Below are 25,506 nucleotides of genomic sequence, written 5' to 3' on the forward strand. Positions count from 1 at the left end.
ATGGCAAGACATGCTGAGATTCGGTTGGCCAGTTCAAGTTCAAAGGTCACTGAGAAGGATGCAAGTGATCCTAATCGTTTTTCGTGGGTTCCAAAGGCTTTTTAGTGGTGTTATCTTTAAGATTATTGATAATGGATTGAAACCCCTTAGATGACTTTGAAGCTTTATAACTTTACTCCGTCTTTTTATTTTTCCGTGTGTTTTCATCCAAAGGTTTTTTGATGGAGTTATTTTTGAGATCACTGATTGGGGATTTACCAACCCCAGGAGTCTTTAAAGTACTTTTCTTTGTATCATTAGTTGGTTTTTTAAAATTTTTTAGAGTGATCTCATCTGAATATATCCATGATTTATCTTCTTCTGTAGGTTTTACCTTTGGTGGGCCTTTCTGATCGGCATTAAAAATCCTAAGAGGTTTTAAAGCTTCAGGTTTTGGTTTTACTTTTTTATCATTTTTTGTGTTGCCTTTTAGCTTAGACTTAAAAACTCTAAGCGTCGTTTTGTATGCTGTTGGATTCTTTTTTGAAGTGTTTTCCAAGAGTTTTGATGTTTTACTGTCTTTTATCTCTGGCTCAATCGGATCAATCATGTCTCTATCCAAGGTGGTGTCGTCGATATCGTTGATCAGGTCTTCAAGGGTTTCATAAGTATCAGTTTTATTTTTTGGTTTGCTAGAAGTGCTGTGCCCCTCGGATTCTGTTTTATTTGGTGGTTCGGTAGCCTTCAAAGTGATATCTTCTGCCTCGAGTTTCATCTTAGGGCTATCTTCATCTTCCGCTTGGTAACCAAAAACTTGAATTTTGTTATCATTCGACTTGAAATGTCTTGGTTCTGGCTGCTCCTTTGAGTTTTCATCTTTCGGTTTTAATGGTTTTTCATTTGCAGTTTTAGCCACCTTGTCCTTTCCTTGGCTAAGATTCTTTTCGTAATAACTTTTGAAGTACATGATGTTTCTTGGCTTGGAATTGGCTTTTGTAGACCTTTTCACAACCATTTCTGGCCCAGAAACCCGTTTCAAATGGCTCTTTCTACAAGCTTGTCGCCAATATTTCATGAAAGTACTAAGAGATCCAAATTTTGTTTTAAAGTTATTGCGAGCATATGCTGTTCTTTGGGAACCCAAAGAGTCTTTCACCTCCGTTGACATAGTAGGTAAGTTTAGCTCTTCTGGAGGCTTCTTCTGACAGAATTTCCTAGTCTGATTTTTTGAAAATTTGTTCTCCATTTCATTGACTGTTAAAATTGAACTGCCTTCGCGTTTCTTTATGCAACTTGTTGAAAACTGGAGCACATCCTGACAGCCTGACAGTCCAGATGTCCTGATTTCCGGTGAAAGTGCCAGCACATTCATGTCCACCTTTTGAGGACAAACCACGCAAGTATTCGAGTCCAACTGTTCGCTAGTTGATTTCGAAATGCTCGATTGGTTCTTCAGTACCGGAGGAGACTTTGTTGTCTTCCTCACAAGCACTGGAGATCCTTTCGATACGTCGATTAAGTGGTTTGCCATTGGGGAACACGATCCTACCTTCAAATAAATTAGAAATTATAAAATTTTAAATAATCAATAGTCTGAATACATTGAAATTCAAATAATTATTGTATGAGAATTGTTGATGCATTAAAAATTTGACATTATATAAGGATGGTTTTTTTAAAAATATAATATTTAATATTTTTAATTGCATTCCTGTTAGTCTCAATTTGTTTTAAGTTTTTTTTTAAGTTATTTACTTTATCTGCAGTCGATGCGCTAAGTTTTGTTCCACTTTCCAAAGGTTTTGCTTCGTGGGATTTATGTGGCGACTCTTTCGGCAAAGTTACCTCTTGTTTGGGAGGCAAAGAAATGGAAACATCCTTTCGAAGTTGATCAGGACTTGCAATGGGATTAGGATAGAATTGGCATGGAGCGGGCATAGTTGTCTCCCCTTCTTCATATACTAAATCCTTGAAGAATCGCTGCCAGGTCTAAGAATAAAAAAGAGTTAGGGAATCCTTTTACCAAATCTTACTTGACCTACTCCATGAACAGAGTTATTGTCCTTAGTCCATTTGGAAAACAAGCACTCCATGTACCTGGCATTCGAGGTACTAACAAGGACATCCGACTTGAGCTTGCCGGTGCTCAGCCCTCCGGATACCTCTTTTTTGGATCCTAAGCTGAGGAGCTGACAACGCTGCGAGCTGAGCTTCAGGAATATGCCAACGTTGCTCCATGCCATTTTGTGCACCCTGCTCATACGTAAATTTTACTCTTAATGGCCAAATACAAATTTTATTGCTGCTTTTCAAACATCGAATTTAATTTAAAGAAAAACTTTCAATTTTGAACAGAGTTGCCTGCGCGACATTTCTTTTCTTGCAAAACTGTACTTCAAAAGTGGAACCAGAACTGAACTGGTACCGAAATAGTTCCACTAATCAAGTTGGGTACCAAAGCTGTACCACAGAATATTCAAATTGATATCACATTATTTTTATCGGCACAGGTACAAAAAAATGTAATTTTATATATTGGTTATATTTAAAAATTTTAAACGCTCTCAATCTGTTAACTTTATAACTACAAATATCTATATAATAAATAATAAATATAATAAATCGAGGTCGACAAAGCACATTCCAGCAAGATTTTATTATATATTTATTTATTAAAAAAAATATTTTTCCGTCAACTATTTCAATAACAATTTAATGAAAGAATTAAAAGAATCAAAAGTTATTTTGAGTCGGAACCAGTAGTCAAACCACAACAGTGTTGGAAAATGTCGCTTCGCCCCCATTTGTCCCATATCCGCCAACGGTCACACTAATTAAAGCCCACACGATAATAAAACGCCAGAAATTGTTTAATTATTTTTTTTGTAAATAAGCCTCTGGGAGAATAACAGGAGGCGTAGCCATGAATCAGTTCCACACTCCCTCTTTCGGCGACGAGGTGTTCGAGCTGAACGACACGCCGGCGGAGAGTCCAAATCAAGCCGTAAGTGATGGAGAGGAGTGCAATCCAATCCGGAATCCAGAGGACCAGTACAGAATGTACTCTGAATTGGCGACAGTTTTTACAGTCGACTATCCCACCTAATTGCCGCGCATCGATGGCACTCCTAATGGATTTATAATGAGCGAGAGAGATCGAAATCGGCGGCAGTTGTTGTTGTTTTTGTTGTGTGCTGGCCACCAGCTGGAGGAGTTCCCCCCGCCTCCTGCCCATGCCCCCTTTTTTTTGGGTTATCGCTTGGGCGAGCGTTCCACAAACGCCGCGTCAGCTTCTTATCAGCAAACAGCACGCACACACAGTCGCACAATCAGCAGCGCAGGTTACATATATATACACTCACTCCCCTCCCCCTTGCCATCCAACTGGGCTGGGCTTGGGCAAGCAATTTGTACATTAGTTTAGTGCTCACTCTGTGATTGGGATGAAGAAGTTTTTAGTGAGCTCTCGCTGGGATTCGTACAGTAAATCATTGAATTAACCACATATCTCTTGTCTCTTCCATTTTGCAGTCGCGGAGAATGCTTAGCCTGGATCAGTCCATGTTGAACGAAGACGATGACGAGGAGGATTGCGACACATATGGCAGTGGAGGAGGTGGACAGAACTTGCTGGCCCAACCGGAGCCACACCAGCCTATCGCACAGGCACCATCCAAACCACTGGCCCCGTTTGCGCTGTTTTTCCGCGACACCGTAACCGCCATCAAGCAGCAAAATCCCGCCTGTTCGCTGGAGCAGATGCAGGTGATTGTGCAGACCATGTGGGAGTCGCTGGACGAGACGCGAAAGAACATATACAGCCAGCGGCACGAGCAGGAGAAACGTGACTATGTGCGTTTGATGCGGGACTACCGCCATCAGCTGACCGAATCGGAGGCCACGTCGGAGGTGGAACCAGCAATAGTTGTCCCCCCGCAGCCAGTGGTCATGCCGCCGCAGCAGCAGCTAGTCGCACCCAAGGTGGAGGCTGTCGAGGAGCCAGTGCTCGCACAGCAGCAACCGCCGCCCGAACAGATCCAACTACTCACCGAAGCGGCCAGGGTGCAGAAATGCACCCGCGAGCAGTGCAACAAGCCGGCCATCATCAATCCGGACTGGGAAGATGAGTACTGCAGCAATGAGTGCGTGGTCATACACTGTCGGAATGTTTTCAACGACTGGGTGCTAACCATGAAGACTTCGCCCTCGTAGCCACGCCGACCACCACCACCACCACCAGCACCACATTCTAGACTTAGCCTAGATTTTAACTCTATTTTAAGCGCTGCACTGCTCTAGCCCTAGACGAGCCAGCGACCTGCGATCGCCATGTCGTATATTACACGGGATATACGACTGCGATACGATTGTTATTTTAGTCCCAGTTTCGGTTGTAATTAGAATCTGAATGAATGCGAGACACGCTTTGTATGATACATTAATTGTAGTAAACAAATCATAACATTAACGATAGATAATGTAGAATGGAATAAAACAAAAACTAATATTTAAAGTAAGAAGAAAGTATAGGGAGTGAGGTTCAATGTTTTACTAGGGTGACTACTAGCTGCAAATGATTGCATTTAATAAATAAATACTATTTATTGAATTTATATTTTTTTATATGAAAAAGACTTATTATTCCTTGGTAATAATTTTTTATTCCGATTGCCAACAACAAAAACAACTAAAACTCTTGCTTTATATGGTAACTTTTAATAAATACACACATTTATTACTCTTGCACTTCATTATCAATATATCAATGTATCAATGCCGTTGCTTACAAAAAATTCACTTTCGTTCGCTTCGTTCTATATTTACCAAATAATTAAAATTTATAAATTAATTTGTTTAAAATAATATGTAAGAGACGCTTCCTTGGTTGCCTTGCTGAAGTAATGCGCCTTTGTTACGAGTACGAGTTAAATAAACAACAGTATAAAAAAGTTCAAGCTTAAATTATTATAGAGATGGTTCATCAATCTTCTTTTCCTTTCTTATATATACACAATTGCATATATATGTATGTTTAATTGGGCGGGCTTTGACAATAAAGCGGGATAAATAGAGAGTAAGACTTTAAATGCAGCCTGCAAAGCGCACAAAGCATATATAGTAGAGCATTCTTGGATCCGCAAGAACGTACTTTGAGTAGAGAGTTCGGGTTACAAGCACTTGTTATACTTAGCATTAAACGTAAACATAAAGCGCACTCTAAATAATATCACCAAATACTTGTTTTCATTTTCAGTTTTTTTCTTTTCTTTTGTTTTTATCCGCTTTGCATACAATCCATAGATCGATCGCTTGCCTTCCTATCGCAATAAGCTAATATAATTATACTTCGGAGTGGTTTAGGTTAAACGGCAATTACGTGTTTGCTTTGTTTTGGGTTTCGGCTGTCTGGTATTTTAACGTTTTTAATTATCGCGGCTGTCGGTTGGTAGTAACATCATCTCGTTAGTATCGCTATTGTATAATGGTTTCATGCTTGTAACTGCAACGGCAGCTGCATGCTAGATTATTGACTAGTGTTGCCTTATGGGACGTGTACGGTTCTGGATTCGGGTTGGCATCTGCTCTGGGGGGCCATATTTGATACAACCTAGGTAGATAAGTGATTAGTACATCATTAGTGTTTATATTTAGTAACTCAGTTGATATTACCCCATATAGATGCTGTTGCTCTCTAATCTTAACTTGACTACTCCACAATCTGCAGTTCGCTGATGTCCAGATCGGCGCTATCCTTGCAGAAGGTGCTGGAGCGCTCCAGTTTGGACTCGACACGCTCCCTGGGCCCGCCACTCTCCATCTGGGCATCGATGAGCAGGTCCAGCTTCTGTTTGATCGCCTGGGCTGACTTGTAGGTGCCATTCGTCAGCAGCCCATTTGAATTTGCCGCTTTAGTTGGGCCACCACCCACTCCGTTTGTCACCGCTGCAGTGGTCTTTTTGAGATGCAGCGTATTCGGGCGTCGGGTGGGAATGCTGGAGGGCAGACTGTTGCGCAGATTGTGCTGCTGCAGCATGCTGGACACGGCGGAATGTGAGGAGGAGCGTAGCGGGCCGGCAGAGGAGCGCAATTGCACTGATCCCCCGCGTTCATCGACAGGCTCCTCCGAATGCTTCAGTTGCTGTTGCTGCTGCTGCTGCAGCTTGTTCTTCTCGGCCCGCTTGGCCAGAATCTCACGGGACTTGGCCGAGAGGAAGCTGTGTCGTCCCTTGTTTGGTGCCGCTCCATCTGTTCCACCAGCAGGCACTGAAATGGAGCGTTGTTTGAACAGCTCCCGCGTGGAAAGTGTGCTGCTGACGGAGGACAGACGACTGGCTGCCGACTTGGTGGTGTGCACCGAACTGGGACTGGATCCATTGGAGGCCATGGCATTATGCTGCTGCTTCAGCTGGCGGGTGGACTTATTCCCTACCGTGGATCCACGCTGTGTGGCCTTAATCTTTCCCGTTGCGGCTTCTTTGCCGAGGCCATTTAACTGCTGAATCCTGGCCAGTTTCGAGCTGCTCGAGAGCGACTCGTGTGAGATCGTTTTGTTGGTGATCACAGAGCTCTTCATGCTCTCCGCCAGCGAGTTCTGGTCGGAGGAGTACCTTTCCTGTGGTCCCCGAGAGCTGCTCTTGGCCCGACGTGCCGGCGATGCCAAGCTGTCCATGGAAAGATTGCTGGACTTGTTGCCCAGCCGTGTGCCATTCTGCCCTCTGCGCGCTGCCGCCGGACTTGAATTCCGTGAGCTGTCGCTGGACGAGATGTGCAGGTTCTTGGCCGGAGCCTTCCTTCCGCCATTGGCCGGAATGCTCGAGCTGGTGGCACTGCGCACGGGTCCGGTTCCATGGCCATTGGTAGCGGCTGAAGCGGCAGCCCTTGGTTTGCGGGGCTCCAAGTAGCGAGGTCGCACTTCGCCTAGTTTGGCCGGCACTGCCGTAACTTTTCCTTGGACAGTCTTCGGTTCAATCACGGCCACTGCCACTGGAGCTGGCACAGGTTTCTTGTGGCTCACTGGCGGAGCCTCTGACTGAGTGCGCCGATGAAGATTCAAGCTGTTGCGTTCCGAAGCCACATGTGAGCTGGCACGATGCGGAACATAGGCGCGGGAGTTGGACTTGAGCAGTTTACCTTCGGAAGTAAATGAAAGTTATAAAACCGGTTCATAAAATAGTAGACGTAGTAGAGATAACTTACTGCCTGCCTCCCTTGACTCGTGATTCGCTTGGACTCCCCTATCAGCGGTTTGCACCGCATCCTGCGTCTGGGTGGCCTTGTACAACAGTGTCTCCTGGGCATGGGCTCGCTTCGTCTGCGCCTGGATGGCCAACTTGATCTGCACAAGATCCTGGCTGCGTGTGCTGCCGCCAAAGGAAAAGGCCTTGTTCACCGGCTTGCCGTTCTGGCGCTTCATGTCCAGCGGTTCTGTGAGACGGGCCAGCGTTTGAATCTTCTTGCGCAGCTCCAGATCCATGCGCTGCCAGGCGGTGACGCGCATGGCCCGTGAGCACTGACGGATGAGACATTGCTCTACGGCATAGACTAGGGCGCCCACCAGTCGAATGTACTCCGGCTGCCAGTCCAGTTGCTCCTCCTGCAGACCCTGCAGTTCTCGTGCCAGCTCCGACTGGCCCAAACTGGCCGGCATATGGATGACCTTTGCCTGCAGCACGGTATTCAAGCGGGTCACCCGCTGATAGCTCCTACATGCCTGCTCTGGAGTCAGCTCGGCGGCTGTGTGCAGGAGTAGCGTCTCCAGTCGCGGAATGTGCCGGCTGCGATCGTGACCCAGCGACAGGAAGGCATCACTGGCAATCAAGCTGGCAAAGTGGTCACCCACATAGGCGTACGCTGCCTCCAAGATCTCCCGCACCAGCTGCTCGCAGACGTGGCCCCAGCGGTAGGCCGACAATTGGGCCAGCAGATGGTCGCAGTCGAGCACCGTGTCCAGCACCGTCTCCGAAGTCTGAGGGCAAAGCAAAAATCAATCAGTTATAAACATTAAAAAAACCAAAAGCTAACCTCAGCAAGCCAAAGTTTAAATACTTTTTCTGTATATAGGCTCGAAATGATATAAAACCAATGTTAGGTAAAAAAAAATACAGCTAAATATACGATATAAATCAAGCAAACTACCAATTTTACCCTATCACAACTATAATATTATGTTGCCGATTAGCAAGGTTATTAATCATCATTATTATAAAAAAAATACGAGTAAGCTTTTACACTGTGAATTATCAGTTTAGAACAGTATGGTCAGTAATACAAATATATGGCAGCTATGGGAAATATTGCTAACCGATTTTGTTGAAAACTGAAGGAACTGTTGTTCTCCGTTTTCAAAGTTGATCTGCATACACATAGCAAATACGATTGCGAATTTTAAAATTTCTACCTTTAAAACTGAGTTTGATTGACTCCGCACTCCGCATTGATTATACATTCCCCTCCAATTACTCACCAAGTAAGCGACAATCTGCTGGCGGCATCGTCCAAGAATATCCGGCGGTAGTTGGGCAAACTGCCTGGTTGGCCACACCTTCAGGTAGTGGCGACACGTCCAGCGCAGGCACTTCCTGTACAGATCATCCAGGGCATGGTTCAAGGCCACGGGCAGCACCTGCAGGATGCCATCGGTGCAGCCGGAGCAGGGCTTGTGGAAGTTGTGGCAGTAGTTCGTCTTGAGGGCATGCGAGGTGACCTCCTTGAGACCCTCCAGTCCCAGCAGATCCGCCAGGGCGGCCAGCTCCATCAGGCTGATTCCATCCGGCGGATGCGAGGCACCTGAATAGATGTGGCACAGGGCAAAGTGAACGGCTGCGTACGAGTAGCCCTGCAGGGAGACCACACTCTGCGATCCGTGTCCAGCCAGCATGGCAGCAAAGTACTGACAACGCGAGCGCAGGATGCACTTGTGGGCGCGGATGCGTCGGCCGTGCACCTCCACCAGCATGTCCGTGGCAATCTCCTGCAGGAACATCTTGAGCAGATCCTCACCCAAACGTCTGGGCTGCCGGCAGCTCAGCGAGGATTCATCCATGCCCGATCTGCTAAAGCTTGAGGCCAGACTCGAGTCCGCACTGAGATCTGTTTGGATGTAGTCCACCTGCTGACCCTGACCCTGATTCTGACCCTGAACCTGCTCCAGGGTCATGCCATTGGGCAGCGAGTTGGAGAACTCTTTCGAGAAGTTTGGAAACAGCCGCGAAAGACTCCTAATATTGTCCACCGAGTTGGTGAAGTTCTGCAGTGTATTGCCTGTGGATCTGGTCATGGCCCAGGAATGCGGACGTGCCCGATTCTCATCCCTGTAGAGGCGCTGGCCCAGCTGTGAGCTCCTGTGGTTATTGCCCACACTCTTGCTCATCGAATCCGGCGACTGCAGGTCGTGCTTCACGGGCTTGTCCATGTCGGAGAGCTTCACAAAGCTAGAGGGGATCTGGCTGGGAGGCGGCGGCGGGGCCGTCTGCTCGCCATGCTCGTTGACCGTCTCCAGCAGTTGCTTCTGCTTCTCGATGGTGGCATGCAGGGATTCCATGGTATGGCCATTTTTGAGGGTAACCTGCTTTTTGGGCGAGGACGTCTCCTTCGCCTCAATAATGGTCTCCATGACGCTGCTGGTGCGATTGGAGCTGCTGCTCAGCTGGAGCGGCACCGGTATCACCGATTCCGCCTGCTCCTTGGCCAACTGTTCGTCCTGCTGGAAGGTGAGATCATCGGTGTCCGTGTTGGATGCGGGCGACAAGTCCTTCGAGAGAATACCCTCTGTTACAGAGGCCAAGCTGGACTTGTCATAGGTCTCATTTAATTGTGCATCTCTTCGTCGCTTCTTAATCCTTCCCTGCACTTGACCCGCATGCTCCTCCTCCGAACAGCTGCTGAGGCCAGGATTGGAGCCACTGAAATCATCGTAGGGCGAGACGGAGCTATCTATCGATAGCGAGGATGCCTTGGATATAATGGGCAGTTTGTCAATGATGCTCATTAGACCCGCTCCCGAATCCGCTGCCCCATTGGCAGTCAGGCTGATGGAACGCTTGCAATCGTTGCCCGCTCCCGATCCGGATGCCTGCTCCGGCTGACCATTGCTGCCCCAGCTGTGACGCTTGGCGGGATCGCTCTGCTGGCGGTGTTGCTGCGACAGACGTCGCAGTGCAGCCACCGTTAACGGAGGCTCCAGATTGCATCTGTAGTCCAGCGATCTACTCTCTCCAGTGGCTGGCATTTCCTTTTGGTTGGCACTCTTGGCCATCAGGGTCTCCGTGGAACTGGCACTGGATTTCATCACCTCCGAGTCTGCTCCCCTTCTGGAAGCCGAGGAGGAGCTCAGCGAGCTGGACAACCTCTGGGCCAGACTCAAGGGTTCCTTTCTGCCATTGGAACGCGGTGTCTTTTGCTCCCCAAAATCAATAAACATACTGAATATATTCTTGGCCTCTGGCTTCGGTTCCTCCTTGGCTTCCACCAAGTGCTCATCCTTCGGCGCCTGCTCTTCATCTTTGCCACTCTGCGAAAGATCCACAAAGAATCCTGCCGACTTGGGTGCCGTGTAGGATTTGCTTAGCTGCGATAGGGGAGCAGTTACTGGTGGTTTTTGTGCCGCCTCCTGTGGCTTTCTGTCCATGTCATCCAGCGAAACATAGAAGCCGCAGCCGCTCTTGTGCGAACTGTTGGAATCGGAGCGCTCTCGGAAACTGGAGGTGGTGCTGCTGGTGCTCCTCCTCCGCTCCGGCCGGCAGTCACTCATGTCCACTACCCAGGAGGCAATGCCGGGAACCGGTTTCCTTTGCACTCCCGTCTTGACACGCATCTCTACCCCCGCAATCTCTGCATCTTCGGTCAGGTCCTCCTCGTCATCCTCATCCGCCAGCGGGCGAGTGGGCGCAAAGTCCAGCGACACGAATCCGCCCGAGACAATGGGGCATGTGTCTGTGCGTCTTTTGATGCTGGGACTCTCGCATTGTTTCTCTCGGAAGTCCTCAATGGATGCACCGCCCGAAACAATGGGATTGGCCTCATCGAACTTGGAACTCCGCTTGGGAGTGCGGGGCAGGGGTAGGGGTGAATCAGTGGCATCACTACAGTACGCACCCGAATCCCTGTGATGCGATAGAGAGGAAGATAGCGTGTAATCCCTGTGTATGGAGGAATTGTTGCTCCCGGCCGACGCGGGTTCAATGTGCACCATCGAGTTGTGGGGCGTGGAAGCGGAGACCACCTGGTGGTTGTTTCTACCCTGCTCTGACCACACTAAGCTCGGAGCCGGACTGCTGGAGGAGTAGTCCGTGGTGTAGCTGAGATCCGGATGATGTTGCTGACTGCTGTGGCTGTGGCTATTGTGCTGTAGCTGGTGGTGAGTGAACTTGGGACTGCTGCCCAAGGGATGCACACTAAAGTGCTGAGCATTGTGCTGGAAGCTATAGGGCACGGACATGGAAGCAGGCCGCTCCTCCACCGGCTCATCATCCCCGGGATCGGGATCCTCTTGATCCTGCTCTGGTTCCCTCGCCTGCGAAGATGATCTCACGCCTTTGCACCTGGCAAATGACTTGTGAAACTGCTCCAGCTGCTCTGTGGGCGAGGGTTCGGCCTCATCTTCTCCGGTAATAACCTCCTCCTCCTGACCATGACCATCTAGGCTGGGAAAGGACAGCACCTCATCCTCATCCCTCAACGAAGAGGCATCTATAAAGCAGGCACTGGTGCCCGAGGTGGACAACGGTTGATCCCGCTTCTCTAGATCCCGCAGCAAGGAGCTGGCACTGATGCCCTTGAAAACCGATGTGGTTTCCTCCATTTCCTCGGATTCGGGCCCAGGCGGAGCAATGGTTGATGCTGCTGGATACATGGACTCCCAGGAACCAGTTTCTGTGGACACCGTCGAGGTCTCCATGCACACAATCTCTTCGTTCTGGCGTTGTTTCTCCTCCTTGGAGGGTGGCTTCACTGGCTTGCTGCCTCCCTCGTAAATCTTGTTGTCCACCGAGGCAGTCGAAGAAGAGGGCAGGATGTCCACGACGGAGGCACTGGCCCCGTTGCAACCCGGACTGGTCACTGGCGAGAAGGTATCCCGTTCCTCGCCCACGTCCAGTTCACAGGTTTTTGCCGATCCCGAGCCGGAGGTGGAACCCCTTGGCTGCGGATGCAGTGCAGCAGCCGCTCGGATATCTGCACTGTATTGCGGAGCCGAGGAAGACGATGAGGAGGAGGAACAGGCTGAGGGAGTGCTGGCACTACTGCCGCTGCTGCTGCTGTTCGTGAGATTCGAGTAGTTCGAGTGGTGGTTGGGCGAACTGGCGTCCACCTGCTGATCCAATGACCTCCCGGTGGCCAAGATTGGAGCCTGTTCCGGCGACAGGGGCGATGCATCCATTTCGGGACGGAGCTTGGAGTTTGGAGCTCGGAGTTCGGAGGGGGAGTTTCAGGGTGAAGTGGCAACGAAGGGGCACTCAACTCATCGACGCTTTTCCGGTCTAACCCAACAGCCGAACCGCCTGGTTATGCTTCGCTGCCTGAATGCCAAGTGGTTCTCCAACTCCGAATCCCCCTCTCTAATTTTTTGCACTTTTGCAGGTTTTTTTATGGTCGTTGTCTTTTGTCTAGGGCCACATGCTGATGGCCATGTCTCCCGCGCTCCTTCCGCTGCAGCTGGAAAACTGTCAACGGCTGCCAACTTAAATAGCAAAAGCGAAATTGAAACTCGCTCCGATCCTCTCTTACTTGCACTGCACTTTTTCTCTTGAGTCCTTTAAAAAGAGCTCCTTCTCTCAATATACAGCTTGAGTTTATTATTCCAGTTACTTTTTATTCTTTAGAACTCCAATTGATTTTTTTTATATCTAGTTATATTGTTTATTTTAGTTTCCAGTTACTACTTTAACTTATTCGGTTTCAATTACTATTTCTTCACTTAGTGTCCAGTTAGTACATTTAAAACTTCATCTGCATATTTTATTCCAATTGGTGTATATAGAATCCTTTATTTTGCGGTTCCTTGAAAACCTTTCTCTTGAGTTAAAACTAAAACTTCTGTCCAATTACTCCTTTCTTTCCATGATGAGCGCTTTTGAGTGGTAACCGCCTATCATCACTCCAACTCTGTTTTTTCATTCAAAAAAGAGTGCACTTTTACTTCCACTCCTCCGCGTTGAATATGCTAATGAGTAAGTTATCTTGCTCTCGCTTGCAGTTCGTTGTTGTTCGTAGATTTATTCGTTTTCCCTTTTTACATGCTGTTATTGCTTGTTTGTGTTTTTCCGCTGCGTTTGCTAAAGTTCACACTGCTTCTCCTTCTTCTTCTACTGCTGCTGCTGCTGATTTATCGCCAATTGTGTCAATTGTTGAGACTTCGCTGCCACTGCTATTGTTGTTGTTGCACAATTAAACTGCAAAAAATAAGAGAAGAGAAAAAAAACATGAGTTACTTCACACGGAACCGCAGGCACAAGTACAAATATACATATATATTTATATATAAACAAATACACAGCACACAAAAATTACTGCATTGCTTAGCTTTATTGCAAGCATTTTAAATGCATTAAACTTTTTATAATTTGCGTGTTGGCAATTATTTAAAACTTAAGTCTCATTAAGCAGCGCATGCTGACGCATCCAAACAGGAAATTAACAATTCGTTGATAAATTCCTGATTAACACTAATTTTTCGCAATGACAAGGACAGATTGCAGCGATATCAGTGGAAGATTACGGATTTTTCATTTAATATTAGTAAAATTTATCAACGGGAATACAGGTAAATCATAATACAATCTCTTACAGTTATTTTCGGTTGACTGGTTATTGGATTACTTCTTCAAACAATATTTTTATCAACCAATTATACATGAAGAATTGTTGTAAACTGTCCAATATGAAAACTCCTTTGAACGAATAATTTGTATGGTCTTAATGAAAAATTATGACTTTGAATAGTCCAAATAAACATTTTTAATATATAACACAATCACAGCAAACCACAACAACTAAATTAAATTAAACTATGTCTCTTTTTGAAAAAAAAAGAATATATTGTCATCCAATGCTAACTAATGTTATTAGTAATTAGTTAGTTTTCAGTTCTAATCCTAATGCTAGCTTTAAATAAATAAATAATAAATAAATACATTTCTTCCATATTTATTTCTGTGACAATGGAAATATTTCAAAAATGTATTAATTTAACACAGCTATTCCAACGAATCGCCTAATTATTTTCTTATCTTTTCAAATATTCCAGAAATGTCTACAGAAATTCAAGCCAGATCCGACCAATAATCACTTGTCTGTGGCTTCGGCCTATTAAACAATATCTGTTTTAGAATTTAAACACAATCCCACATGACGTCAATGCGTCGCACCCACCGGAATAGGAATCGTTAACAAAAGCGGGACAGCTCCAGCATTACCCAATTGGATATAGGAATATAGCACCTCCCAAACTGCCAACCACCACCCATCAAAAGCACCCACAAACCACAGTCTACAATAGCAAAAGCTTGACCCTCGCCTTTGTTGTTGCTTCCTTTTTTAGTTCCAGTCCGTATGGGCAAACATATAGAATTTCAATTTGCATTCCAATTTGTTATCTCGGAAGCAAGTGCATGCAAAAGCTTTGATGGCGCTGCGTTTGAAATTCAATACAGGGAAATAATGACAATATGTTGAGGGCAGCGGAATGAATTAGTCGACTGAAAACGAAAACCTCAGAAGGCTTTAGCCGTGTTTGCACAGGTCGGGGAAAACGCCTTGAGCATTTCAGCGAACTTACGCGTAAACAATAAATATATTAAAAGATGTTTGCCCAGCCAATATTTGCACAGTTCACTGAGAGTTGGCAGAAAGGTAAAGTTTATTTGTTGAAAATAAAACACGCTTCATTTGACACCTTGGTAAAGGTTTAAACACTCGAGGCATGGGAAATTATTTTGAACAGCATATCACTATAAATAAGATAAGCTTGGGGGTCTATTAAGGGCTTTTTTTCTATTTTAAAATACTTATTTACTTTAAAAACTTGACAGTATTCGCAAACTGCATTTATCAAGTTTTATTTCTTACCAGATAATATAAGCATTTAATTGTATAATCCTCTTATAAGACTTTTAAAAAGTAGAAAAAAATAATGTAATATAATTGTAAACAAGGAAAATCTCTTAGGCACGAACATATTGTATATATTATATGTCTGTGTTATTCTTCGATTGAATTTGCATACAAAGACACAAGTTATACGTCCAGTTCAGCAGCAAAACAAATCGTTGAACATGAAAATTAATAAGCTCCATACTCTATCAAGTGGTTAATCATGCAAATCGTGTGCAAGTCCGTCAGTTCGGAAAGCAAACAAAGAGACTTGGCTTGCTGAAATGTCTAGTAAATCAATCGGCTGGCTAATATCGATCGTTACACATTGCCCCCGATCATATCTTAAAGATATTCCAAGTCGCAATACGATAAAATTTGGCTCAAACAAAGACATAAGCTGTGGGTTCGTTCAACCTACTGGGAGTTGCCGACTCGAACTGAAAACAAAGGCCACAGATCGCTGATATTGGGATTGCGATCGGTGTCACCGCGTACAACAGTTGCAGAATTCCACCAGATAAACGTATAGCAATTATGTAATTTATGGCTCATTCGCGATATGCATAAGGTGCACAGAAATACAAGCCATAATCAGCCAAAGGAAAACGGAAAAATAAAAACAAACTCACTTGTAACTCGATAATCGCACGTTCTGTGCCTCAGGTATGACTTCATTTTTTTCCAGCATTCAAGTGGTTGAATTATAGACCCCTCGATCCATGCATAAACTTCCATAAATGGCAACTGTTGGTTTACTTAATATTCTACACGAAATTTATGTCATTTAATAGCAAATAGTATACTTTAAACGATAGTCATTGATGTATGACTTTTAAGTCATGGGTTTTATTACGGAAATTTACCAACTATTTTCTTATTGGATGATCAAGTTTTAATGGAGAAAATTGGATATGGAATGGGTAATAAAATGTTACCCTATTAAAAAGATTATTAATAAGAACCATTAACAAATTTATGATCAAACCTTTTGGTTCTAAAACAGTGATATTTTCAGGGAAAATCTAAAAATAGGATCCATCAGTTAAGGAATGCTTTTATTGAGATGCGACACCCAAGGTATGGTTAAATAATTATGCCATCCTATTGTAAATTATCGACAACCGCCCACATCGTGCTCAGTGAGCCTGGCATTACTTAACACCGTAGAATACTCACATTTCTATATACGATTTTCATATAAAACCCATTTATCGCTGGCAGATACCAAACAAAGGTCGGGCATGAGTAATACCCAGTGGCGAAGGCTTAGAACAACGCCACCAGCCACTAGACAGACGGACCAAGTCCAAACAAGATATAAACTGTCGATAAAATGAATAAAATGATCAAGAGACGCTTGCTGGCTGATTTGAATCTGTTGCCAAATATGGGCGTAACAAGTTAACGATGACGATGACGACGACGTTTTGATGACGACCCAAAAGCCAACGCCAATATAAGCATGTAAATTTATAGGTTGTATAAGAGAGAGGTCTACTTGTTTATGTTTGTTTGTACTATAGGAAATTGAAAATAAACCAACGAAAGCCAAACAATGCGGCGGATAAGGACGCGTGGGCAGCAGCTCTGGAGTTTAGAGTCAAAACACGAGAAGACTGTCAAAGATATGCGATATAATTGGCACCCAGGGCTAAAAACATGTGGGGAGAGCTTTGGGTAACATTTTTATAAGCAATAGTTAGGAGGTAAGGTATTTAAAGTGTAGAGTAAGAAGAATAGGTAAAAAGTATTGGTTTAATATGCTTATTATACGTTTCAAAGAAATAAAATATTTCTATTCAAACATAATAATATAATTCTGAAGGACTTAATCTCGATATATTTCATAATATTTATCAGGCAAACAAATGTATTGTACAATATTTTATTTCCGTTATTTAAATAATTTATGCGCTTGTAATCTGCGCTTTATTTGACCTAACATATGTCGTGAACATATTTATAGGTCATTCTAGCCTTTTAAATTAATTTTGTATAGATCAGAGACCTCAAAAGACTAAAATATATTATTTTATAGAACCAAACAAAAACTTATTTCCCTTTTATTATTTCCCTAATAAAATATTCTTTTCTTTTTTAGTTTATTTATTAGAAACAAAGACAGACAGACAGCTCCGGGGAGTGTGTTCTGAATGTCAATGGATAAGGCACTGGCACTGGCTCCGTTCCCAACCACTGACATCCAACCACCCGAAACCAGTCGAAGCACCACTCGAGTGGATCCAATGGGAGAGATACCAAAGATAGATAGAGCCAAGTGACAAACGATAAGTTTATAAAGGCGAATACATTGTTGCCGGCATGTAGCAAAGCTTTGATAGAAAATACAAAAATAATAAAATGAAAAAAGAAAGAAATAATAATCATAATGGCCTGTGTTTATAGGAGGCAAAAACGTTTTGTTGGGCGGGTCTCAAGTGGAGAGGTTCGACGATCGCGCGATGATTTGCAAATCGATGGAGCTATCCGCCATACAAGCCAATAATAACATCGAGTATCCGAACACACACTCACAATTTGCTGAGCAAATTGTTCGGCCAAATGATGAGCCTGCAGGCATGTGCCTAGAGATGGAAGTCAGTGATTCGAATTTTAATCGGGCTTGCATAATATCGCAATCAGCAATCAATAAAAAATTCAAAATAATAAATAGCAGCTTCGAGCATTAATCGGTAACTAAATACGTGGTAAGGCTAAGATTAAGCTCAGACATTAATTTGTAACGAAATACTGTGGCAATGATGTTTGATATCAATCATTAACACGATAGCTAATTTTCAATAGCTTAAAAATAATGCTAATCAACTTTATTTTCAAAAAGATTTATCTTTAAAGAGTTATACTTTTTTGATTTATAAAATGGTAGCCAGGCAATGCCCTGACTGCAATCAAGTAAATTAAACAAAAGTGTGGATATTTATAACTATTTTCTAAAGAGATACAAAAATACTATTAATCAAACATAAATCTAAAATCAATACAAATGTAACAGCCATTGGTTAGTACCCAAATACTCACAAAAGGAATAATCTTTAATACTAGATTTAGTGGAATATAAACAGATAGAAATAACCTTTAATAGGCAGTTACCAAAGGAACATTATCCGCTACACCTCATAACTGTTTAAAGACCTTGCTTGAAAGTGCCATAAACCTCAAGGTGTTTGCCTCGAAAGGATTACCACTCGTCACGCTAACATCTCTAGAGCCCCCAACAATGCGTTGTCGATTTGGCGTTCGTTTGGGGCAATTATGTGCGATATGCATGGACAATCGTTTGCTGGTTTTTTCAAACTGCCGGATGAGTAGCATTTGATGAGCGGCAAATAAAATGGAAACACAATTTAAACCTCGCGTGCGAGTGGAAACCAGAAGGGAAAACTAACTATAGAATTCACTTTCGTCTGTGGCCCAGAAACCAACAAACCGAATTGAGGCGTTGTCTGACCACTGGCCACGAATGTTTTATGGGTGGTTTGTGGGTGCCTGGGTGCTTGGGTAGCTCGTTGGCAAGTGGAAACCACTGCAAACCACTACATGTGGGTCTTCATTTAACGTTCAACCAACTACTTACTGCACTTATACCCAGGCCAAAAGGCGAGAGCTCTGAAAAGCGGTTGCGAGGTCAGTAACGGCAGTGATTTAAAAGCCAACCTGCTCTATGCCCTGTACACGGAAAAAGTAAGTAATTAATTCTTAAAAAACTATTATTTTGAAATGAAGAATGTTGTCTTCTATAATAAAGTTACTAAAATCGATCAAAATATGTTCACATTTTTGATAACGATTTTCTTAGGCAAAAACTTTAAGGTAATTCATATTTTTCTAAGTGCACCTCCCACTGTTTGGGTCGTTTTGAAGGACACTGCACGGCATTACAACTGATCTTTATCGGGCGCCAGCAAAGCGAACTCATTACAAGGCAAAGTTACCGAAAGGGAGTGGAGTTAACTACAAACAGGGAAGTAACAAAGGCGAAATGGCCCTGATTTCGAAAAAAGACTGCAGGCGAACGTGATTATAAATCAAATTTTAAATTAGCATCAGCGCTTGAGCTGAGTTTAACGCCGATTTTTTGATTTTTTTGATGTCTTGAGCTAAACGAACAGTAATTAAAATACAAATAAAATGCAATTACAGTGTACTTTTAGTGGCGCCTCGCCAGTGCAGCAGCGTTAATTAGCAGACTCGGCCTGGCATTGACTTGAGCCTGACCTTTTGCGTCGAGGAAGTGAAATGAAACGCGATGAATCCCCCGACGACATGCAAATGATTTCCATACGCTAATTGTGGGAGCCTTCCACGCAGCTGCGCTTAATATACAATTAAAGATCACGCAGAGTGCAAACAGGCCGACGGTGTAATATCATGGGTGAACCGAAAACAGTATTCAATGGTACAGTATACAATCCGTAGGTAAAACTCCCCCCAAATCATATTATTTGTAACCTTCAATTTTTATTCGATTGACCAACATATATTTAGTATTGATTATCCATACTTTTGTAACTCACAAGTCTCCATGACTTGAACAAAAGCACTATTACAAGTTCATGCTATCCACGATTCCCTGTAATTGGCATTAACTTACAGTACAACAAAAGGGGCTCTAAAAATTGATTTACGAGCGGCGGGACGCCGGTTGTAACTCAATCAGGCGTCAAAATTTGTGAGGCCCTTGAAATCAAATGAGACGAGACCGAACCAAAAAATTGAGACCAGTCAACAGATCTCAGGCCAAAGCTATAAGTAAGGCTAAAACCAAAACTAAAGCCAAGCCAACTGTGAAAACACCAAGCACAGCTGTTCAATGTATAAAAGTGTGGATTTGTGTGTAGCAGTGGAGGAAAGATCGTTAACTTTTTTTTAAATTTATTTCTTTAACTTTTTTCTACAAAATACTAGAACAGTTATTCCACTGAAAACTTTAAAATCGTATCTTTTTAAATAAAAAAGCTGTACAATTTATGGAGGATAGTTAAATATTTACTATTTAAGCCCATTACAAGTTATTCTTGATTTATGAAGAACGTTTTCAATTCTACGTACGTTTTTTTTTTGAAATTCTGAAATTTTTAGAGTAAATACGCTTAATTTTTATTTATTTATTTGTTTAATTTTTAAATTACGTATTTCTCTCCTACATTTCTCTTGTGTAAGGCTGGCATTATATTATATTTAATAGATCCGATTCGATTGGAATGTGTTCACACAATCTGCTTATAGTATTTTATACGTTTTGCCCACGCTGAGGAAACTTACAGAATATATTTGCATACACGTTTACGTTTGTTACACTTTTATAAGCTCTGTTTTGGTTTTTGTTTTCGTCATTTTATGATGACCACCTTATAAGGGTGACAAACGGAAGTTTTCATTGGGGCCTTGAGATTTTGCCCAATTATTGGAAACACCGAAATAAATTGCTGATTAAATGCCGACACGTCGAACCGAAAAAAATACAATTTGATAGGTGCTAATCAAATTTGCTTGCCGCCGTGTCTCAAAATTCGTTGAATAGAGATACAACGGAACGAGAGAGGGGGGCAAGAGGTGTTCAAAAAACCTTAATTTACGGTCTATTTTGTTTTATAGCAACGCGCGCGGCGACGACGCGTCGAAAATATTTAAGCATTTAAACAATATTTCTGTGTATCGCTCGCGAGTACAGCTCAAAACACAATGAGCCAAATCCATTCTGAGTGAGCGGCCAGCAGTCCCAAAGCACACGGGCCGGAGAGAGAGAGAGCGAGAGTGGGGGCTCTCTGAAAAGCACACTCAAAAAAACCAGCTGCGCAGTTAATAAAATTGCAATTAAAATAATTCGTTGAATCATATTATATAAAAAAAATTTTGCGAAATTTTCTACTTATAAAATAGTTTTCTGAACTATATTTAGTTAATTATTGAATTGTTTACATGTATAATTTCATAAGATATCAATAATTATTTTTAGTGCAGCAGCTAATGAGTGAGTTGAAGAAAAACGAAAATAAGAGAGAGATGCACCGTGCAACTTGAATAGTTACCGCAAACGAGAAAAAGCGTCGGACAGACAAAGAGCAGAGAGTGGGGCTGCTGCAACGAGTGAGAGTGTTTTTGTGTGAGTGAGTTGGGGGCCGGCGTGTGAAACTTTATGCAAATTTGTTTTTTTTTAATGTGTATATTTTTGAAAAAAAAAAAGCACTGGCTGTGTCTTAAGCTAATAGTAAACAAAAAGCCGCTGATCCGCCAGAAATAAATGCACAGAAAACAATGTTATTCGAATAAATATTAACTTCTTGGATGATACCAACAAAGTTTTTAAATGTTAAAAATTTGGAAAGTCAATTATCAAGTTATTTTAATATATATGATCTTTGGCTTGACTTTGTAATAGAAATAATTAATTGTTATATTATTTAAGTATTAGTTAAAGTGACATTGTTCATGAGCTTATAAATTTTGATATTCTTTTTTATACTCCTGATAATTATTTGATAGTTTTAATAGTTAGAACTTGCTAAAAATTAGAACAAGAAAAACAAAACATACAAAACACATTTAGTATCCATTAGCAAGATATGAAAAATTCGCAGTTGTCGGCAACAATCAATCGAAATAGCAAAGCGTAGAAAAACCATATCAAATGAGGTTTTTACAAGTGTTTCGCAAACAAGCATTTTGTTAAGATAAATTTCGCATATCAGAAATCGTTAAAATGGCATAAAAAAAGTTTCAGTATTAATTTACAAGATACAGACATCAAAAGGGAGTGAGGTATTTGAAATATGATTTATCAAATACAAATAAAACATGTTACGGGGAAACATTTTACAACTTCAATATCAAATGGCAAGCCCAGAAAAAAAAACAAACACCGCTTTGACAAATGCCTGATAAACAAACATTTTGTTAAGATAATAACTTTCCATATGCTAAAGGTTGTATAAACATGTGCAAATTTTGCTAAATAGAAATTTAAGCTATCGTTTAACAAGGTATAAAGTCTTGACAAAATGGCCATTGAATAATATGTTATTAATAATGTTAATAAAAAATAATAATCTTTCATTATTCAATATTGGAAGACATGTAGAAGCCATTTTAAATATGAATAGCATATTGAACTTGTTATTATTGTTGACATAGAAACCAAATAATTGGTTTAAGTGGCCACCGAAACCAAGCAAATGTTTTCTCTGTCGTTTAATTCCACCTGATATGAAAGGCTAATTTGGCCGTAAAAGAACGACCTGCCTCAATTTCGTAGGCCTGACGAGATATAAACAAAACAGAAGGCGATGGATGGATGTGCGAAAGTTCAATGCACGTTGATTACACAAAATATCAGGAAATCAGAAATAACAGCCACATTTTCTGGCAGCAATTGTTTCGATGCGAGAACGGGACAGAACAAAGCATTCCATCGCTTTTGTTGTAAACATAAATCACAATTTTATGGCATTTCCACGCAACTTGGCCAACAGCAGCAGCAGTTTTTTTTTTTTTTTTTTTTGGAACGTGCTCTCCATTCTGGCCGCAATTGCCCATTAAAATTTCAAATGGCCACAAAAAGTGAGTTACGCAAGTTTGCTGGCTAGGAAATGAAGAGTTCAAATCACATCTTTAACCTTTTATGTACCTAAGCACATGTCGCGCACTGTCTTTGGTCTTCTCACGAAGAAGAAACGAAAACTCACTCTCTGTTGATATGCAAATTTTGGCCCAGCCAAAAAGAAATAAGCACAACAAAATTCCACGAACAAAGAGTCTGACAAAAAGTTTATTTAGCTGAAGTAAATTTTTATTTTCAAAACGAAAACGAAATATTTATGACCTCGAGGCGGCAAGCAAAAAAGACACTATATTCACAGCCATATGCACATGCACAACCACAAAAAAAAAAAAAAAAAAAAAAAAAACAGAGAAGATGCACAGAAGTGCAAGCTGGTGCCACTTTTTCGTGTAAGAAATTCTCTTTTATGAGCTGGCAATAATAAATCCATGATGAGATTAGATTTCAATGCAAATTGACACATCTCTGGAAAGTTTCAAGATTAAATCCCATTTTCATTGAACATGCTAATTCAATAAACCCAAGCTGAATGGAAAAAGTCAGCTTTGTTTGAATGCTATTTATATGTTTCATTTCTATTGGCAATTTGGTAATGATTTCATGAGAATTCATTTTACAAGCAAAATCAAACACAGGATAAAATGTATGAACTACCTTGAAATTTATGTAAAAACTGACCTAACTGAAGATTTTGATTTTTATTGTATAAGTCTTAAGCTAAACCTTTTAGGAAATTTATATTTTAAACAAGCTAAACCTATTTAAGAAATTTATAATTAAAACATATTATTATAGATTTTTGTTATATACAAATGGGAATCTTATTAAAATCCATGTATTATTATTTGAGTTAGTGTATACCAAGTTTCGTGATGTGCCAAAATTATATTTTCTTTAGCTGCAGTTTTCGGTTTTGCAGCCGGCCATCATTTCTGACATTGTCGGCTGCGAAAATGTTTAATGTCAGGATCGACGACAAATACGATGTGTGTTGGTGCACAACATAATGGCTCCGCTGACTGCCACTGACGTCGTTTATATTGCCTTTTCCTTCGACTTTGAGGAGGGGCTCATTTTTGTGGGGTGTCTGCTGCTGCATGTGCGTGCCAAAAAAAATATTTGGGGTTGTGCGATATAAGTACGAAAGTGCGTGCAGCGAGCATATAATTTACGATCGAAATGCACGTCTCGGTCAATGCAAGTGAATATATATGCGCTTTTAAGCGATTGTGTCTGTCAAAATATAGCCATTATAAAATCCAACGAAATCGCCAAGGTCAGCGCTCGATTTCGATCGGTAGAGAAACACTTTTGGCTGCCAGATTAATTAAACCCGATAGAGAGACCGCCGAAAGAGACGGACGGTCTAGCGGCAGCGCCGAAAAAGATCTGCTAATGTCCAAAACAGCGGGCCACAAAAAAAAGTAATTATTATAAATAATTATTAGAGCGCAGTGGCAGTTAGACAGCGCCAGCGGATCCAAACGTTGAATAGCTATTGTTATACAGAAACCATTCTGCTCTATCTGAATCTGTATCTGCTGCCGTTTGCTTTTCGAGAGCACACTGCGAGGAAAAATGGTTGTTAGACTGGGATAAATTTTACACACTAATATTAATAGGAGGTGACAAAGTCGCATTATTTTTGGGGTAAAAAAAAAGTTGTAAATAAAATCATATGCAATCCAAACATTTTTTCATATATCTTTCTTTAACAATGTAACTATAACACAAGCATTGCCAAAATCTTTTTTGAACTTTTAATAAATGTTTTTCAAATTCTTTAAACAAAGAACTCTCTTTTTTGAGTGCATTTAGTCTGAGTGCTTTTAACACATTGATAGGCACAGGCCAACGCTCTCACTCAACACAAAAAAATACTACTTTGAGATAGAAGCAAAGTGGGGGAAAGAGATTAGGCCAGAGTATATAACTCCCCGCACCAACTTTCCATATTGTAAATTTTCCATTGTTTGTTATTAAAGTTTGGCTTTAGTTGGTGCTTAAAAAAAAAAACTACTCTAGTGAGATGCAAAAGCGCAAGATAAGCCGCTCATTACTAGTTTCTGCAATTTTACTTTTCTTTGGCTTTAATTTATGATTTTATGGGCAGAGAGAATATGGCCAGCAGACAAGGAAACCAAAACACGTAATTTGCTTTTAAAAATTGCAACTGACAGTGGGCGTGGCTAAGCCGAGATTTGCATATGGGAAAATGAAGATAAAAATAAAAAAAAACCGGCGTCTGGGGCTGCTGTTCATTTGTTAATCTATGACTTTTTCATGTTTTTTTGTTTAGTATGCGCCATCACTATTCAACACTGAACATGCTCAAGTACCGTTACGTACGTAAATCTGACATCTAAGTTAACCAACTTTTGCGGTCGTCTACCGCTGTATACTTACCATTATATTATTGTTGTTGCTAGGCAAATGTGCAAAATGTTAATAAACTTTTATTGCGCAAAGGTAAGGCAGCAAAACAGGCAGCAAACAAATGCCACTACACTTATTTTAATTGCGCAAAATGCTGTTTGATATGCCTGCAAATAATTTCCATACCGAGTTTTCATCAATTTACAAACGAAAGTCGTCGCAATTGTAAAAACAATATAATAATAAACTCGAAAGATGTTTGCTGTTTGTTGTGAACTCGTCTGAATCATCGGCAGCGCATCTTCCAACCCAAAATAAAAATGTCTTAACTGAGGGTGAGTTCATTGCGAAAGGTGAGTCATACACAAAAAACCAAGTAATTTGGAATATGCAAATAAGTGTCTAGGGTATGCCGTAATACTAAAAACTAATAGAGCCAATCAACAATCAACAGAGATAAAATTGATTCTAAAAAAAAAAAC

General features: G+C 41.9%; 3 protein-coding genes and 1 long non-coding RNA gene across 6 annotated transcripts in view; 2 read left to right on the plus strand and 2 right to left on the minus strand.

Annotated features, from left to right (window-relative positions):
• Positions 1–161: 161 nt before the first annotated feature.
• On the minus strand, positions 162–2,348 carry LOC108145858. Its single transcript, XM_017271479.2, has 3 exons — positions 2,022–2,348; positions 1,735–1,968; positions 162–1,528 (listed from the first exon to the last, which is right to left on the minus strand). The coding sequence occupies exons 1-3, from the start codon at positions 2,238–2,240 to the stop codon at positions 173–175; spliced, it is 1,809 nt and encodes a 602-aa protein (XP_017126968.1). The 5' UTR covers positions 2,241–2,348; the 3' UTR covers positions 162–172.
• A 448-nt stretch (positions 2,349–2,796) lies between these two features.
• LOC108145935 (TOX high mobility group box family member 4-B) lies at positions 2,797–4,592 on the plus strand. 2 transcript variants are annotated; one of them, XM_017271639.2, is made up of 2 exons: positions 2,797–2,983; positions 3,511–4,592. In XM_017271639.2, the coding sequence occupies exons 1-2, from the start codon at positions 2,903–2,905 to the stop codon at positions 4,189–4,191; spliced, it is 762 nt and encodes a 253-aa protein (XP_017127128.1). In that variant the 5' UTR covers positions 2,797–2,902; the 3' UTR covers positions 4,192–4,592. The 2 variants fall into 2 exon arrangements, with proteins under 2 accessions (XP_017127128.1, XP_017127129.1); XM_017271640.2 differs by lacking the exon at positions 2,797–2,983 and adding an exon at positions 3,042–3,437.
• Positions 4,593–4,673: 81 nt separating this feature from the next.
• The window catches only part of LOC108145933, a 28,442-nt gene continuing 7,609 nt past the window's right edge, over positions 4,674–25,506 (minus strand). Inside the window, exons 1-5 of one of the 2 annotated variants that reach the window (XM_017271638.2) lie at positions 20,353–20,764; positions 8,444–13,367; positions 7,177–7,945; positions 5,650–7,110; positions 4,674–5,587 (exon numbers count right to left, since the gene is read on the minus strand). In XM_017271638.2, the coding sequence (XP_017127127.1) occupies positions 5,687–7,110; positions 7,177–7,945; positions 8,444–12,355 (6,105 nt within the window). In that variant the 5' untranslated portion in view covers positions 12,356–13,367; positions 20,353–20,764 and the 3' untranslated portion in view covers positions 4,674–5,587; positions 5,650–5,686. Of the gene's footprint in view, positions 5,588–5,649; positions 7,111–7,176; positions 7,946–8,443; positions 13,368–20,352; positions 20,765–25,506 lie in introns of those variants that run through there. The other variant, XM_017271637.2, reaches the window with a different exon arrangement.
• Positions 16,221–17,799, plus strand: LOC121467123. Its single transcript, XR_005977259.1, has 3 exons — positions 16,221–16,533; positions 16,593–16,775; positions 17,171–17,799. It is a non-coding gene; the product is annotated as an uncharacterized LOC121467123 (long non-coding RNA).

This window comes from Drosophila elegans, unplaced genomic scaffold (assembly GCF_018152505.1).
Source record: "Drosophila elegans isolate 14027-0461.03 unplaced genomic scaffold, ASM1815250v1 contig_208, whole genome shotgun sequence".
NCBI lineage: Eukaryota > Metazoa > Arthropoda > Insecta > Diptera > Drosophilidae > Drosophila > Drosophila elegans.

What these genes read in the sequence shown, in the direction of transcription:
- LOC108145858 (XM_017271479.2), bottom strand. Translation starts at nt 2,240, where the DNA reads ATGAGCAGGGTGCACAAAATGGCATGGAGCAACGTTGGCATATTCCTG. An exon ending in ACAATAACTCTGTTCATGGA is followed by an intron (nt 1,969 to 2,021) that starts GTAGGTCAAGTA and finishes TTTTATTCTTAG; the next exon opens with ACCTGGCAGCGATTCTTCAA. An exon ending in GCGCATCGACTGCAGATAAA is followed by an intron (nt 1,529 to 1,734) that starts GTAAATAACTTA and finishes ATTTATTTGAAG; the next exon opens with GTAGGATCGTGTTCCCCAAT.
- LOC108145935 (XM_017271639.2), top strand. Translation starts at nt 2,903, where the DNA reads ATGAATCAGTTCCACACTCCCTCTTTCGGCGACGAGGTGTTCGAGCTG. An exon ending in CGGAGAGTCCAAATCAAGCC is followed by an intron (nt 2,984 to 3,510) that starts GTAAGTGATGGA and finishes TCCATTTTGCAG; the next exon opens with TCGCGGAGAATGCTTAGCCT.